Source organism: Mauremys reevesii, linkage group 22, assembly GCF_016161935.1.
Source record: "Mauremys reevesii isolate NIE-2019 linkage group 22, ASM1616193v1, whole genome shotgun sequence".
Lineage (NCBI taxonomy): Eukaryota > Metazoa > Chordata > Testudines > Geoemydidae > Mauremys > Mauremys reevesii.
This window is the reverse complement of record NC_052644.1, coordinates 8,815,313-8,832,227: the sequence shown is the minus strand read 5'-3', so window position 1 is coordinate 8,832,227 and position 16,915 is coordinate 8,815,313. Positions and strand designations below refer to the sequence as shown.

Below are 16,915 nucleotides of genomic sequence, written 5' to 3'. Positions count from 1 at the left end.
ACGCATCATCAGGGATCTACAACCCATCCTGGACAATGATCCCACACTTTCACAGGCCTTGGGTGGCAGGCCAGTCCTCGCCCACAGACAACCTGCCAACCTGAAGCATATTCTCACCAGCAACTGCACACCGCACCATAGTAACTCTAGCTCAGGAACCAACCCATGCAACAAACCTCGATGCCAACTCTGCCCACATATCTACACCAGCAACACCATCACAGGACCTAACCAGATCAACCACACCATCACCGGTTCATTCACCTGCACGTCCACCAATGTAATATATGCCATCATATGCCAGCAATGCCCCTCTGCTATGTACATCGGCCAAACTGGACAGTCTCTAAAGAAAAGGATAAATGGGCACAAATCAGACATTAGGAATGGCAATATACAAAAACCTGTAGGAGAACACTTCAACCTCCCTGGCCACACAATAGCAGATTTTAAGGTGGCCATCCTACAGCAAAAAAACTTTAGGACCAGACTTCAAAGAGAAACTGCTGAGCTCCAGTTCATCTGCAAATTTAACACCATCAGCTTAGGACTAAACAAAGACTGTGAATGGCTTGCCAATTACAGAACCAGTTTCTCCTCCCTTGGTTTTCACACCTCAGCTGCTGGAACAGGGCCCCATCCTCCCTGATTGATCTAACCTCGTTATCTCTAGCTTGCTTCTTGCTTGCTTATATATACACACCTGCCCCTGGAAATTTCCACTGCTTGCATCCGAAGAAGTGGGTATTCACCCACGAAAGCTCATGCTGCAAAACGTCTGTTAGTCTATAAGGTGCCACAGGATTCTTTGCTGCTTCTACAGCATGGAGAGTAAGTGAGCAGCACTCAGTGGTGAAAGAACAGGTTAAGGACTATTTAGAAAAGCTGGACATGCACAAGTCCATGGGTCCATATATAATGCATCCAAGGGTGCTGAGGGAGAAGGGTGACTGATTGCAGAGCCGCTGGCCATTATCTTTGAAAATTCGTGGCAATCAGGGGTGGTCCCAGACAATTGGAAAAAGGCAAATATAGTGCTCATATTTAAAAAAAGAGAACCCAGGAAACCACAGACCAGTCAGCATCACTTCAGTCCTGGCAAAATCATGGAGCAGGTCCTCAAGGAATCCATTCTGAAGCACTTGGAGGAGAGGGGGGTGATCAGGAACAGACAACATGAATTCACCAAGGGCAAGTCATGCCTGACTAACCTAATTGCCTTCTATGATGAGATAACTGGCTCTGTGGATATGGGGAAAGCGGTGGATGTACTATAACTTGACTTTAGCAAAGCTTTTGGTTACGGTCTCCCACAGTATTCTTGCCAGCAAGTTAAAAAAGTATGGATTGGATGAATGGACTATAAGGTGGTGTGATAAACTCAGGACAGACAGCTGCAAGGGGGGTGGGGGTAGAAATCAGTCTCAGAGGGGTTAAAAGGGCCCTCCTCCCTATCAACTGGGGAGTAACTACAGGTCAATCAGGTTCAGCTGAGAAGGGGTTACCAAAGTATCAATTAGAATCAGCTGAGAGGGAGCTACCTGAGGTGAATTAGGATCAGCTGATTCCAACTAAGGGTTGCCTGAGTCCTTTTTAAACCCTCCCCTGGGAGGAAGGAGAGGGGGAGAGAAGGAGTTCTGCTGCCAGGAGGTTAGGAGCAGCAAGACAGGGAGCCTCACCAGGAAGAGAGGCTGCATTCCCTCCCACAAGGGAGAAAAATAAGCTAAAAAGGACTGGTAAAGAGAAGGAACGGACTCACGCGGTGTCCCAAGGGGGACCATATTACCCAAGCCTGTCTTGCCAGAGCTAAAAGCAGCGGAGGCTGGGGAGACTGAGAAGGTGCCTTGCCACAGTGGATACAAATCTGGCTAAACTGTCGGGCTCGACAGGTAGTGATCAATGGCTCGATGTCTAGTTGGCAGCCGGTATCAAGCAGAGTGCCCCAGGGGTTGGTCCTGGGGCAGGTTTTGTTCAACATCTTTATTAATGATCTGGATGATGTTATGGATTGCACCCTCAGAAAGTTCGCAGATGACACTAAACTGGGGGGGGGGGGAGAGGTAGATATGCTGGAGGGTAGGGATAGGATACAGAGGGTTAGGGTTGGCCAAATTAGAGGATTGGGCCAAAAGAAATCTGATGAGGTTCAACAAGGACAAGTGCAGAGTCCTGAACTTAGGAAGGAAGAATCCCATGCACCGCTACAGAATAGGGGGTGACTGACTAAGCAGCAGTTTGGCAGAAAAGGACCTGGGAATTACAGTGAATGAGAAGCTGGATATGAGTCAGAAGTGTGTCCTTGTTGCCGAGAAGGCCAATGGCATATTTTGCTGTATTAGTAAGAACCTTGCCAGCAGATGGAGGGAAATGATTATCACCCACTGGTGAGGCCACACCTGGAGTACTGCATCCAGTTTTGGTCCCGTCCCCTCCCCCCCACACACACACTACAGAAGAGATGTGGACAAATTGGAGAGAGTGCAGAGGAGGGCAATGAAAATGATTACAGGGGTGGGGCCCATGACTTACGAGGAGAGGATGAGGGAACTGGGGTTATTTAGTTTGCAGAAGAGAAGAGTGAGGAGGGATTTGATAGCAGCCTTCAACTACCTGAAAGGGGGTTCCAAAGAGGATGGAGCTAGGCTATTCTCAGCAGTGGCAGATGACAGAACAAGGAGCAATGGTCTCAAGTTGCAGTGGGGGAGATCTAGGTTGGATATTAGGAAATACTATTTCACTAGGAGGGTGGTGAAGCAATAGAATGGGTTACCTAGGGAGGTGGTGGCATCTCCATCATTAGAGGCTTTTAAGGCCCAGCTTGACAAAGTCTTAGCTGGAATGATTTAGTTGGTGATGGTCTTGCTTTGAGCAGGGGATTGGATTAGATGACCTCCTGAGGTCCCTTCCAACCCTAATATTCTATGATTCCATGATTCTAAGGCTCCATTAGGAGTCTTTTTCATTTAAGTGATCACTAGAGCTGAAATCACCTCCTGCAAGACAGTGTTTCTGCCCAGCCTGCTTCAGCACTGAGGTTTCCCCACTAAGAGCTGACAGTCACTGAGAGCTGGGTGGAGACTCAAGAGAGCGACCTGCAGAGGTCACAGTGGAGAGGCCGGGGGCAGCAGAAGGTGAGGGTGAGCAGAGTGGTGAGTGACTGGCAGGGCAACTGCCACCGGAGCAGGCACCCAGACAGCAGAGCGAGCCAGGCGCTCTCCTCCCCGCCCCCATGGTGGGAGCTGAACTCACACAGGTGCACCTCTGAACTCTGAGTCTTCACTAACCAAGACAACCATTGTGAGTGGGGTGCAGTGGAGGGAGAAGGGAGGGGCAACTTAAAGGAACTTTTGGTTGCTGTACTCAAGAACCTGAGGCAAAAGACACTGCCCAACATACTCTGGGGGAGGTGTTTTGCTCATGGTTTTATGTTTATAAATCCTGTTTGTGGCATTTTCCCAAGTTAATGCTGTGGGGGTTTCCCTCCTTTTATCAAAAAGTTTCTTTTCTGCACTTAGACCCTGTTCTTCCAAGAGGGGAAGCTTTGCATTGTAGAAGCTCCCAGGGGGTGGTGTGTAATTGGCCCAGGTTACTGGGTGGGTGCTCAAGCTGGATCTGTGTTATATTGCTGAAAAGGAACCCGGCCCTGGTCACTTCTGATGCTACTGGCAGAAGGGTTACATAGATATCAACTTGTGACGTACACAAAAGAAGAAGACTCCTCACTGACATGCAGCCACTTCTGGGGTATGACAGGACAGCTGAGAAACAAGACAGGGAAATATGTAGGCTGTGTAGGGCAGGAAGTGAGGAAGAATTGTGTCTCCCATGTCCAGCTCTTGGGGGAAGTTACAGCTTCAGGACTAATTCCCTGAAATGCAAATCCACCGGAACACTGTGATTCTCTTGAGAAATTGGCCCTGGATTTTTGGTTTGAGTGAGCGGCTGCAGGCTCCGTTGACACCAAATCCAACCAGTGGAAGCTGCAGTTACCCAGGTCCCCATTGTGCCGCAGAGGAGTCTGGCCCAGAGATAAGTAGACACCAACTGGCGGAGGGCACAGGGATGCCGAGAGTTATATGGGGATCCCTTGGGTGAGATATATGCACAATAGCTCACCAAAGGTCTCTCCCAAAAGCCAGCAGCCCACTGCTCAACCTAATGGGAGCAAGATGTTTGAATGGGACATAGTTAAAGAGAGATGTAAAATGTAGCATATGACACTGTGACTTTGCACTCTATATGATTTTATGAAAATATGCTAATGTAACCGGAATATGCTTTATGCAAAAGGTCTCTTATAAGGTATCATTACAAAGCTTATAATCTACTGAGTGTGATCATCCTATTTCTATAAATGTACCACTCTTGTATCTGAAACTAGAAATATGAAATATAACTCTGAGGGCCTATTGTAATTATGCAAAGTGTGGGCCATTAATGGTGGTTTGGAATCTTGATGACTCCCATTAACCAGGACAATTGACTGCAGATGGCTGTGTTTTACCTGTAAGTCTTCCTGTATATGTGTGTGCTGGAAAGTGGGTAATGAAGTCTTATAGTGACATGTGATCATGTCACCTGAACTGGAATCCATCTTTAACCTGGTGCTTTTCCATTGAGAAAGGGGGTGGGGGTGGGAACCCAGAGGGACAAAGGATTCCCACCTTATGCAAAAAATATATAAATGGGTGGAACAGAACAAAGTGGAGCCATCATGAGAAATGCCTTAGCTACCACCTGAGCTGGAACAAGGGCTGTACCGGGGAAAGGATTATGCCCAGACTAGGAAGGCATTCAGTCTGTGATAGAAATGTACTGAAACATCTTTCAGGGTGAGATATTATCTGTACTCAGTATTACTGTATTAGACTTAGATTTCCATGTTTTATTGTATTTTGCTTGGTAATTCACTTTGTTCAATCTGTTACTACTTGGGACCACTTAAATCCTACTTTCTGTATTTAATACAATCACTTTTTACTTATTAATTAATCCAGAGTATGTGTTAATACCTGGGGGGAAGGAGCAAACAACTGTGCATATTTCTCTATCCGTGTTATAGAGGGCGAACAATTTATGAGTTTACCCTGTATAAGCTATATACAGGGTAAAACGGATTTATTTGGGTTTAGACCACATTGGGAGTTGGACATCTGAGTGATAAAGACAAGCACACTTCTGTAAGCTGCTTTCAGTTAAGTCTGCAGCTTTAGGGCAAGTAATTCAGACCCTGGGTCTGGGTTGGAGCAGATGGGCATATCTGGCTCAGCAAGACAGGGTGCTGGGGTCCCGAGCTGGCAGGGAAAGCAGGAGCAGAAGTAGTCTTGGCACATCAGTTGGCAGCTCCCAAGAGGGTTCCTGTGATCCAACCCATCACAGACGCTCCAGAAGTGTGGATGTGAAGCTTGTCACCTGCGCCATGACAATCCCTTCAGGTGAACCAATCAGCACATAGAACAAAGCCCAGCCGTGGAGACAGGCTATATTCACTGTCTGGGCTCAGTGGGGGCCTGAGACTTTACAAAGACAAAGGACCCTCAGCACAAGTCTCCCAAGAGAGACCTCATCTGGGAAGAGACAATGGTCTGTACCCACAAAGAAAGAGGAGAGGGGACAAGAGCTCCCTTTCACCCAGGAGGCAACTGACAGCATTTGTCTCTGGAACAGGAGGTCACAGCCAGGCCTGGAGTAAAACCCTGGAAGGACTGAGGCGTGAGAGTTGTTCTACCAGACAGAAAAGTATCTCGTTCAGTGAGTCTAGGCTCTAGTCAGCGTGGTATGATTTTATTGGCCATGGAACCATTTCCTTCCAACCCTTCTCCTTGCTACCCCTCGAATCGCTACACTCTGTGAAATCACTTCTCCTTGCAGTTCTGTGTTGTGGCAAACAGGTCTATCTACAGGGTGCTCCAGTGGGAGAAGAGCTGTCTTAGTATCGTGGGATGCAATTCCCATTCGTGTTCTTGGGAGAAGTGTCTGCTGAGTGTGTCTGCAGTAGCGTTGTGACACCCAGGCAGGTAGGAAGCCGTGATCTCTGTGATGTTGTATGCAACAATTCCATAGTTGGATGGCTTCTGTGCATAGGGAGTGCGATCGTGCTCCTCCCCGCCTGTTGATGTAGAACATGCATGTGGTATTGTCTGTCAGGACCCGAATCGATTTGTTCCTTATGATGGGGAGAAAGTGAAGGCAAGCGTATCTGACTGCTCTGAGCTCTAGAAGATTTATGTGAAGACGTGTCTCATAGGGACCAGTGGCCCTGTGTCGTATGATCTCTAGGTGTGCTCTCCAACCCATCAGGCAAGCATCCGTCATAAGCATGAGCACTGGGGAATTTTGATGGAAGGGGACACCCATGGGTAAGTTTTCTGTTTTATCCACCATTTTAGGGAGGCCAATATCTTTGCTGGAAGAGTTAGCATCATGCAGAAGCTGTGTCTGCTGGGTTTGTAGTTGGAGCTGAGCCAACCCTGAAGGCATCTCATGTGTAGTCTGGTGTATTTGACCACAAAGGTGGTGGCTGCCATGTGGCCAAGAAGCTGCAGGCATGTTCATGCCTGTATTCTGGGGTGAACGGAGAACATGCATATGAGGTGCGTAATGGCAAGGGATCTGGTGTGTGGGAGTTAGGCTCTGGTCCGAATTGAGTCCAGGTGAGCTCCGATCAACTCAATTTCCTGTGTGGCTATCAAGGTGGATTTTTGGAAGTTTATTTGCAGATCTAGACTGTGGAAGAGGGAGATGGTAAACTGAGTGGCCTTTAATGTCTCGTCGTATGAGCCGCCTTTGATAAGGCAGTCGTCTAGGTAGGGGAAAAGTATAATCCCGTGTTTGCGGAGGTGGGTCACCACTACTGCTAGAATCTTGGAGAACACTCTCAGTGCTGTGGAGAGTCCGAATGGTACCACTCTGTATTGAAAGTGGTCGTGTCCAGTGTGAATCGTAGGAAGCGTCTGTGTGCTGGGTGAATGGATATGTGAAAATAGGCATCCTGTAGGTCGAGGGCTGTGAACCAGTCCCCTTGTTCCAGCGTGGGTATTATTGTGCCCAATGTGACCATCTTGAATTTCTGTACACGTACAAATTTGTTCAGTCGGCGTAGGTCTAGTATAGGTCGCCATCCTCTGCCTTTCTTCTGGGTCAGAAAATTGTGAGAGTAAAACCCTTTTCCCCAGTGTTGTGCCAGTACAGGTTCCATTGCACTTAGCTGTAGAAAATGAGTCACTTCTGCTCGAAGTAGGTGCTTGTGAGAGAGGTCCCTGAAGAGGGATGGGGAAGGGTGGGTGGGCAGGATATGAAAGGGAGGGAGTAGCCTGATTGAACTATTTCCAGGACCCAGCAGTCCTATGAGTGCTGTTGCCAGACATGGTGGGAAAACTGGAGGCCATGGCCAAATGGGAAAATAGGTGATGATGCCAAGTGGTGGTCGCACAGACCCCTGACCAGTGCTTCAAAATTGTTGTTTGTTTCCCAATGGGTGGGATGCAGCTGGTTGTGCATGATTTTGTATGTACCTGGGAGGTCTGTTGTGGTTCCTCCCAATATCATACGGTCTGGACTCCAGCCGGTGATACTGTTGTGTGCGGGGCCTCTAATAAGGTTGATATTGTTGTCTCCTGGGAAGGGAGGGGAATATATCCCCAGTGTGCGCCGGGTAGCCCTAGAGTCTTTCATGGTGTGAAAGACTTCATCATTTTTTTTGGAAAGAAGCTTATCTTTATCAAAAGGAAGGTCCTCCACTTTGGTCTGCAGATCTTTGGGGATACCAGATGCAGATAGCTACAAAGACCTGAGCATCACCACCACGGTGGCAGTAGTGCAGGCTGTTGTGTCCACCATGTCCAGGGATGCTTGTAGTGCTGTCCTATACACCAGCTGACCTGCGACAAGGACTGATTTAAAGTTCGCTCTTCTGTTCTCTGGGATATGGGAGATAAAATCAAATCGCTTGTTGTAGTTGTCGTAGTCATAGCTTGTGAGGAGAGTGGAGTAATTTGCAATTCTGAATTGCAGAGTGGAGGAGGTATAAACTTTGCGGCCCAGGAGGTCAAACCATTTGAGGTCCTTGTCTTGCAGAGTGGGCCAGTATTGTGGCTGTTTTATTCTGTGTGTCGCTGCATCCACCACAAGAGAGTTGGGTTGTTGGTGAGAAAATAAGAAATCTCCGTCCTTAGCAGGTACATAATATTTACGTTCAGTCTTTTTGCATGTTGGTGGAATGGAGGCAGAGGTCTGCCATAGAGTGTCAGCTGGTTTCAGGAGGGCTTCATTTATGGGTAACATGATCTTTGAGGGTGCAGAGGGTTAGAGGGTTTTCAGGAGTCTGTGCTGTGTCTCCTGGACTTCGTCTAAAGGATTGTCCTGGCTGAGTGCCACCCTCTTGAAAAGTTCCTGGAATTGCTTAAAATCGTGCACATTCTGTGGAGGTGGAGGCATGATAGCTTCATCTGCAGCTGATGACAAGTTAGGAGCAAGTGATTCAGGGAAAGGTTCATAGCCCACACCTTCGAGGGGGGGTTCAGGAGCTCTAGATGTAGATGGAGCTGGAGATAGAGGTGCAGAACAGACTTGCGGTCTGGTGGAGTGTCCGTGAGGAGGAGTGGCAGCAGGGGCTGATCAAGGGTACCACTGAGGCCAATACATAGGGTAGGAAAAGTGGGGCCCCGCCAATGGGGGGACAAAGTAGGGAAACTGAGGCTGGTTTTTGTGAGGTGCCATGCCTTGAGCTAGATATGGCTCCGGTGTGGGAGGAGAATCAGGAGGGGAGAACTCTGCCTGCTGCTGCATGTCATTCTCACTGTCAGTGAGGGTGGCCAGGTCAGGTGGCGAGAGTGGCTGTTCAAAGAGTGAGCGCTCGGTGTCTGGGAGCAGAGAGTCAGGCGCTGGGGCCATGGAGATGTCAGCTTGATTTAAAAATTGTTGTTGCTCCATGAGCTGCGGTGCCGCGGGGCATGGAGTGTGAGCCGATATCCGCAGCAATTATTGTTTAGCTTTAGTGGGCGCCGCCGGTCGTTTATAGGTGCTCTGCACAGGTTCCCCATCTGCTGCGGGGGTGATGGTCAGGCGCTGGGAGAGTTGAGGTGATTCACAACCAGCAGTGGGGAACCGTGTGTGATGACAGCTGGGACTTACAGGATGCCAAAGTTGTGTGCAGGCAGCTGGGCTGTGGGACGGTGCTATCAGCCCCAGGAGGGGCTCGATTTGGGCAATGGTCAGACCATATCTGGCTGGATGACATCAACTGCGCAGGGACAGAATCTGCGCAGCCTTCTTGCCTCTTCGCTTGAGAGGGTGAAGCCGCACTCCTGGTCAGTTCCAACCTAGCAGGGGACCGTGAGGGAGAGGGTTTACTTGTGCCCGTCTCCATTGGCGCTGCAGAGATTTCTCCATAAGGAGCATTTTCAGCTGCAAGTCCCTGTCACAGCGAGCCCTGGTTTTCAGACTGGTACAGTGGAGACACTTAGCAGGAACGTGTGTCTCTCCAACACACCTCACGAACAGTGAGTGTCTGTCAGACCGCAGCATAAGCTCCTTGCAGGATCCACATTTCTTGAACCACGGAGACCCCAGTGTGACAAAGTGGGAATGTTCATAATGTTTTCTCTGAATACTGTGTGGCTGCTTCAGTTTCCTCTATGCAGTTCTTAAGTATCTAGGTGGTGGGAGAAGGGGGTGTGATTGCTGCAGAACCCTAGAGGGCAGATGTGATGCTGTCTAGACAGAGAATGGCCGACACTCTGTCTCCTGGCAACTAATGGCCTGGGCCCCTCCTCTACAAAAGTACCAGCTGAAGGTGTTGGAGAACAAAGAGATCAGGTGACCTCCTGGCCCGGGAAAGGCACAAAGGGAGACAAGGGGCTGGACAGTTTCAGTTTGTAGCTGGCTGGGGACATGGGGGGAGGCACAGAGATAGTCTGGCCTCCCTGCCCCCCAAGATGGACCTAGCTGAGGGGGTCCTGTTGTCTGTACCTGCAAGACCTGCCTTGGACTGTGTTCCTGTCGTCTAAATAAACCTTCTGTTTTACTGGCTGGCTGGGAGTCATAGTGAATAGCAGGAAACCAGGGGTGCAGGGCCTTGTCTCCCCCAGACTCTGACACCCAGCATCATGGAACTATGAATGCCTGGGGGGCAGAATCTCAACGGGAGATGAACGTGAAAGAAAAAGGGGGGTTTTTTGTTTTGTTTTTTTTAAACTAACAAACTATTCTAAAGAAAGAAATATCCCAGTTCTTTCCCTATCTAACTATTTCTATATTTTTTCCTTCAGTTACCAGAGAAGAGGTTCAGCACTGCCCAAGTCCTGTCGTCTTGGATGGTTGAGAAGGAACTGAGGGGGTGTGCAGGACAAGCGCGCTCAGACAGACCCTAATGACGCCACGAGACAGCAGCTGACAGCATGCGTCCCGACAAGGCACTGCTACCAAAGATCTCTGATCAACGACTCTGGAAATCACCATCACCTGGAGTGGAGCACCCACAGGTACAGCACTTGAAGAAGAAATCTTGGTCTTCACTAACCAAGGAAAACCATTGTCATTGGGGTGCGGTGGAGGGAGAAGGGAGGGGCACATTAAAGGAACTTTTGGTTGCTGGACTTTGGGAAGAGACAATGGTTTGTACCTATAAAGAAAGAGGAGAGGGGACAAGAGCTCCCTTTCACCCAGGAGGCGGCTGAGAGCATTTCTCTCAGGAACAGGAGATCACAGCCAAGCCTGGAGTAAAACCCACGAAGAACTGTGGGGTGAGCGTTGCTCTAACAAACAGAAAAGTATCTCATTCAATGAGTCTAGGCTCTAGTCAGCATGGTATGATTTTATTGGCCATGGAGCCATTTCTTTCCAACACTTCTCCTTGCTACCCCTTGAATCTCTACACTCTGTGAAATCACTTGTCCTTGCTGTGACTATAGAATCATAGACTATCAGGGTTGGAAGGGACCTCAGGAGGTCATCTAGACCAACCCTCTTCTCAAAGCAGGACCAAGGCTAACTAAATCATCACAGCCAGGGCTTTGTCAAGCCTGAACTTAAAAACCTCTAAGGAAGGAGATTCCACCACCTCCCTAGGAAACCCATTCCAATGCTTCACCACCCTCCTAGTGAAAATTTTTCTTAATATCCAACCTAAACCTTCCCCACTGCAACCTGAGACCATTACTCCTTGTTCTGTCATCTAGTAGCACTGAAAACCCTTCTAGATCTCAATCTAGACTGATCTAGAGTTGTGTGTTGATTAGGGCAGAGATGGGAGGTGGAGCTGGTCACCTTGGGACCCTGTTCCTTTGGGAGCAGCAGATCTGTGACTGCTGTGAATGCCCAGCGGAAGCGGGAATAGGTACTGCAGGGGGACGCTCGGACGGCCGAGGGGTGAAGTGTGCGTATTGCCAACCTCGACAGCGGTCTCCCCCTTCCCCAAGGTATAGAGGGCATTGCTTGTGTGGCCTTTGGCCAAGGGAGTCAGGGACCTGCCCCCCAACAGGCACAAACAAGGCTTCCACATGGTAGGGGCCCATGACACTGCACTGGGGCCAGCACATCTGCAAACAGAGAGCACCCCCTACTGACACACCCCTACCTGCAGCACAGGCCCTTAGCACCATGCTGGGGCACCAGGGTCAGCGCTGACTCAGACAGGAGAGCTGAGCTTGTGCTGAAAGCTTCCCAGCTCGATCCCTGCACCACCCACAGTGACGTGATGGATGCAAGTTACCTGAGCACACAACACCGGCATCTTCTCCATGGGTACAGTCATTCTCTCCCCAAGGCCGAGCCCTGCAATCAGAGAGGGCAACTTCTGTCCCTGTGCAGTTGATGTCATCCAACCAGATACGGTCTGTCCCTCGCCCAAATCGAGCCAATCCTGGGGCTGATAACGCTGTCCCACAGCCCAGCTGTCTGCATATGACTCCGGCATCCTGTAAGTCCCAACTGTCATCACACACAGTTCCCCACTGCTGATTGTGAAGCACTTCGACCCTCCCAGCGCAGCGACTCGGGCCGTTCACCAGTCGGAGCTCAGCCACTTCTGAGATGCCAGCGTCTGCAAAGACCCCAAGGGAATAAACACTCAGTGAGGTTCCTGTGCATCTGATCTCTCATGTTGCTGGGGAACGTAGCACCTCCTGCCAATGGGTCTGACCGGTCTCTGCACACAGCAACTGCCTGTCAAGGGCTCCCCACCACTGACCCTGGATTTTAGTTTGAGTGAGCGGCTGCAGGCTCCATTGACACCAAATCCAACCAGTGGAAGCTGCAGTTCCCCAGGTACCCATTGTGCTGCAGAGGAGTCTGGCCCAGAGATAAGTAGACACCAACTGGAAGAGGGTACAGGGATGCCTAGAGTTATATGGGGATCCCATGGGTGAGATATATAACCAATAGCTCACCAAAGGTGGCATGTGAGGTCTCTAACAAGAGCCAGCAGCCCACTGGTCGAATTAACAGGGGAAAGATGTTTGGATGGGACATAGTTGAAGAGAGATGTCAAATGTAGAATATGAGGCTGCAGAAGTGTTGAAGTGAAGCTTGTCACCTGCGCCATGGAAATCTCTTCAGCTGAACCAATCAGCACATAGAACAAAGCACAGCCGTGGAGACAGGCAATATTCACTGTCTGGGCCCAATATAGGCCTGAGAACTTACAAAGACAAAGGACCCTCAGCACAAGTCTCTGAAGAGAGACCTCCTCTGGGAACAGACAGTGGTTTGTATCTACAAAGAAAGAGGAGAGGGGACACGAGCTCCCTTTCACCCAGGAGGCAACTGACAGTGTTTGTCTCAGGAACAGGAGATCACAGCCAAGCCTGGAGTAAAACCCTGGAAGAACTGTGGAGTGAGCGTTGCTCTACCAGACAGAAAGTATCTAGTTCAGTGAGTCTAGGCTCTAGTCAGCGTGTTATGATTTTATTGGCCACGGAACAATTTCTTTCCAACCCTTTTCCTTCCTACCCCTCAAATCTCTACGCTCTGTGAAATCACTTGTCCTTAGTGTGACTATGAAGGGATCCAGAGCTGTGTGTTGATTGGGGCAGAGAAGGGAGGAGGACCTGGTTACCTTGGGATCGTGGTCCTTTGGGGGCAGCAGATCTATGACTGCTGTGAATGCCCAGCCAGAGAAGGACTGGGTGCTGCAGATGGACGCTCAGAGGCCTGAGGGGCGAAGTGTGCGTATTGCCAATCTGGAGAGAGGTCACTCCCTCCCTAAGGCGTGTGTGGCCTGTGGCCGAGGGAGTTGGGGAGCAGTCCCCTGTCGGGAACAGACAAGGCTTCCTCATGCTAGGGGCACATGGATCCTCACTGGGGCTTTAGGGCCAGCACAACTGCCCTAGTGACAACCCCCTACCTGCACTACAAGCCCTTAGCACCATGCTGGGGCACTGGCGTCAGCACTGACTCAGACAGGAGAGCTGGGTCTCTGCTGAAAGCTTCCCAGCCCGATCCTTGTACCACCCACAGTGACATAATGGATGCAAGTTACCTGAGCACACAACACCGGCATCTTTTCCATGGGTACAATTATTCTGTCCCCAAGGCCGAGCCCTGCAATCGGAGAGGACAGCTTCTGTCCCTGTGCAGTTGACGTCATTCAGCCAGATACGGTCAGATCCTTGCCCAAATCGAGCCTCTCCTGGGGCTGATAACGCCGTCCCACAGCCCAGCTGCCTGCACACAACTCCAGCATCCTGTAAGTCCCAGCTGTCATCACACACGGTTCCCCACTGATGGTTGTGAAGCACCTCGACCCTCCCAGCGCAGTGACTCGGGCTGTTCACCAGTCGGAGCTGAGCCACTTCTGACATTCCAGAGTCTGCAAAGACCAAAGGGAAGAAATACTCAGGGAGGTTCCTGTGCATATGATCTCTCATGTCGCTGGAGAATGTAGTGCCTCCTGCAGACGAATCTCACTGGTCTCTGCACACAGCAACTGCCTGTCAAGGCTCCCCATCACTAACCAGACTAATCACTTGGGCAATGTTGAAGTTTGACCACTCCCCTCCCAGCCAGCTCTCACCTAGCTAGGCTGTCACCTAGTTACGCAGACTGAACAGCAGTCTGACCTACTGCTCCCACTAGTGCACTTAAAAAGATCACCCCCCGCACCGCTGATAGGAGCCTCCTGGGGAGCAGATTTACACCCTCACTCCTGGCGCTGGTATTCTCTCCAGTGTGATACTGTGCAGTGCTGCGGGCCAGACGCTGACATAACCATCTTGGTGATTGGGAGCTGAATACAGTCACCCGTGTCATTAGTTGTTGCCTTAGCCTGACATCAGCATCGAATTTACACGTGTTGGCTCCATAGCTCCCTGAAAACGTCACCCAGAGTCCATCCCCCTTAGAACTGCCTGGAGCCCAATGACGCCTGGCAGGAACCTGCTGCACACCAGGCTGACAATGGATCCAACCAGTGCAGAGGCAATGCACACTTCCTACAAGTAGATCGCCCCCCTCCTGAAGCAAACACCTTCCCCCTCCTCACTTGCCACGACTGACTTGGCAACATCGTTTTGTGGCAGCCATTGCTGCACTCGTGTCTAGTGCTGCCAGCCCAGTATGAGTCTCAGATGAATGATGGCAGAGCTGGGCTGACAGCTGTGTCCTCACACAGGGGCAGCAACTCTGGGATAGAGAGACTGGTGTGCTGATGGATTTTCAGAAGCCCTAACTTCTTTCTGCCCATTTACAACCTGGGACGCAGATCCTGGACTAGGTTTAATGGGCCTCTGATTGGACTGGCCGGAGGCACTGCTGCAATGCCGATATGTGGCTTAGCCTGATCTTCTCAGTGTGGTGAGAATGTGTGGTCACATGTGGTGGAGCAGAGCCCCGTTAGGAGACTGGACCTTGAGGATGCACAGTCTGATGGCTGAACAAGCTAGAGGTCAGCAAGGACAGAATGAGCTCTCCCCTGACAGCTAGTGATGAGCTGGGGAGGGGGAAAGGCTTCAGGACCAGACTGTGTTTATATAACACACCCACTCTGCCTAGGTATACAGGAGACAGAGTTGTGTTGGCTGGTGCTGGTTACAAATCACTGTAGTACTTGAATGCAGGGTAATGAAATGTTGTTGTCCTGATTGTCTGAGTAAAGGGCAGCAGAACTGTGCTTGGTCTGCCCGGACTGAGGGGGTCACCCACAACTGAACTGAACTCACTAACCAGGGGTCTCAGACACCAGACCCCTATCAAGAGTGAGAGGGGGTGGAGATGGGTGTTCCTGCTGAGGGGTGTGGACTCTGTGTAAGGGGTTTAGACATGGTTTAATCTGCCCTTCAACACTCTTCAAAGATAGAGTTAATGAAGGACAACCAAGTGAAGTCTCCAGATCACAGGCCCTGGTTCTAATGAGGAACTCCTGCCATCTGCTGGGAGAGCAATACAGCAGTGCACAGACAATCTAGGAAGTTTTTGGAGAGTGTTGGGGACACCTTGCTGGTACAAGTGCTGGAGGAACCAACTAGGGGCCATGCTCCTCTTGACCTGCTGCTTACAAAGAGGGAAGAATTGGTAGGGGAAGTAGAAGTGGTGGCAACCTGGGCAGCAGGGACCATGAGATGGTTGAGTTCAGGATCCTGACAAAAGGAAGAAAGGAGAGTAGCAAAATATGGACCCTGGATTTCAGAAAAGCAGACTTAGACTCCCTTAGGGAACTGATCTCCTGGGAGGCTAATATGAGGGGGCAAGGAGTCCAGGAGAGCTGCCTGTATTTTAAAGCATCCTTATTGAGGGTGCAGGAACAAACCATCCTAGTGTGCAGAAAGAATAGAAAATACGGCAGGCGACCAGCTTGGCTTAACTGTGAAATCTTCAGTGAGCTTAAACACAAAAGGGAAACTTACAAGAAGTGGAAATTTGGACAGTTGACTAGGGAGGAGTATAAAAATAGAGATGGGAGGAATTTAAAAATATTGCTAGAGCATACAGGGATGTAATCAGGAAGGCCAACACGCAATGGGAGTTTCAGCTAGAAAGGGATATGAAGGGTAACAAGAAGGGTTTCTACAGATATGTTAGCAACAAGAAGGTGGTCAGGGAAAGCGTCGGACCCTTCATGAATGGGAAAGGCAATATAGTCACAGATGATGTGGAAAAAGCTGAAGTACTCAATGCTTTTTTTGCCTCGATCTTCACAGACAAGGGGAGCTCCCAGACTGCTTTCCTGGGCACCACAGTATGGGGAGTAGGTGAGCAGCCCTCAGTGGTGAAAGAACAGGTTAAGGACTATTTAGAAAAGCTGGACATGCACAAGTCCATGGGTCCAGATATAATACATCCAACGGTGCTGACGACGCCCCCCACTTACATGCAGCCACCTCTGGGGTAGGACCGGGAAGCTGAGAAAAACAGGACAGGAAAATACTTGGGCTGTGTAGGGCAGGAAGTGAGGAAGAATTGTGTCTCCTGTGTCCAGCTCTTGGGAAAGTTACAACTTCAGGACTAATTCCCTGAAATTCAAATCCGCCAGAACACAGTGATTAGGAACCGGACTCTTGAGAAATTGGCCCTGGATTTTTAGTTTGAGTGAGCGGCTGCAGGCTCCGTTGACAGCAAATCCAACCAGTGGAAGCTGCAGTTCCCCAAGTCCCCATTGTGCCGCAGCGGAGTCTGGCCCAGAGATAACTAGACACCAACCTGCAGAGGGCACAGGGATGCCTAGGGTTATATGGGGATCCGCTGGGTGAGATATATGCACGATAGCTCCCCAGAGGTGGCATATGAGGTCTCTACCAAGAGCCAGCAGTCCACTGGTCAACCTAATGGGGACAAGGTGTTTGTATGGCACATAATTGAAGAGAGATGTAAAATGTAGAATATGAGGCTCCAGAAGTGTTGAAGTGAAGCTTGTCACCTGCGCCATGGCAATCCCTTCGGCTGAGCCAATCAGCACATAGAACAAAGCACAGGTGTGGAGACA

At 50.0% G+C, this 16,915-nt stretch overlaps 1 protein-coding gene across 1 annotated transcript in view; it reads right to left on the bottom strand.

The window, feature by feature from the left end:
- The window catches only part of LOC120388133, a 736,578-nt gene that overhangs the window by 274,180 nt on the left and 445,483 nt on the right, over positions 1-16,915 (bottom strand). The window contains 2 exon segments of the mRNA XM_039509761.1: positions 11,711-12,040; positions 13,478-13,807. Of these exon segments, the coding sequence (XP_039365695.1) occupies positions 11,711-12,040; positions 13,478-13,807 (660 nt within the window).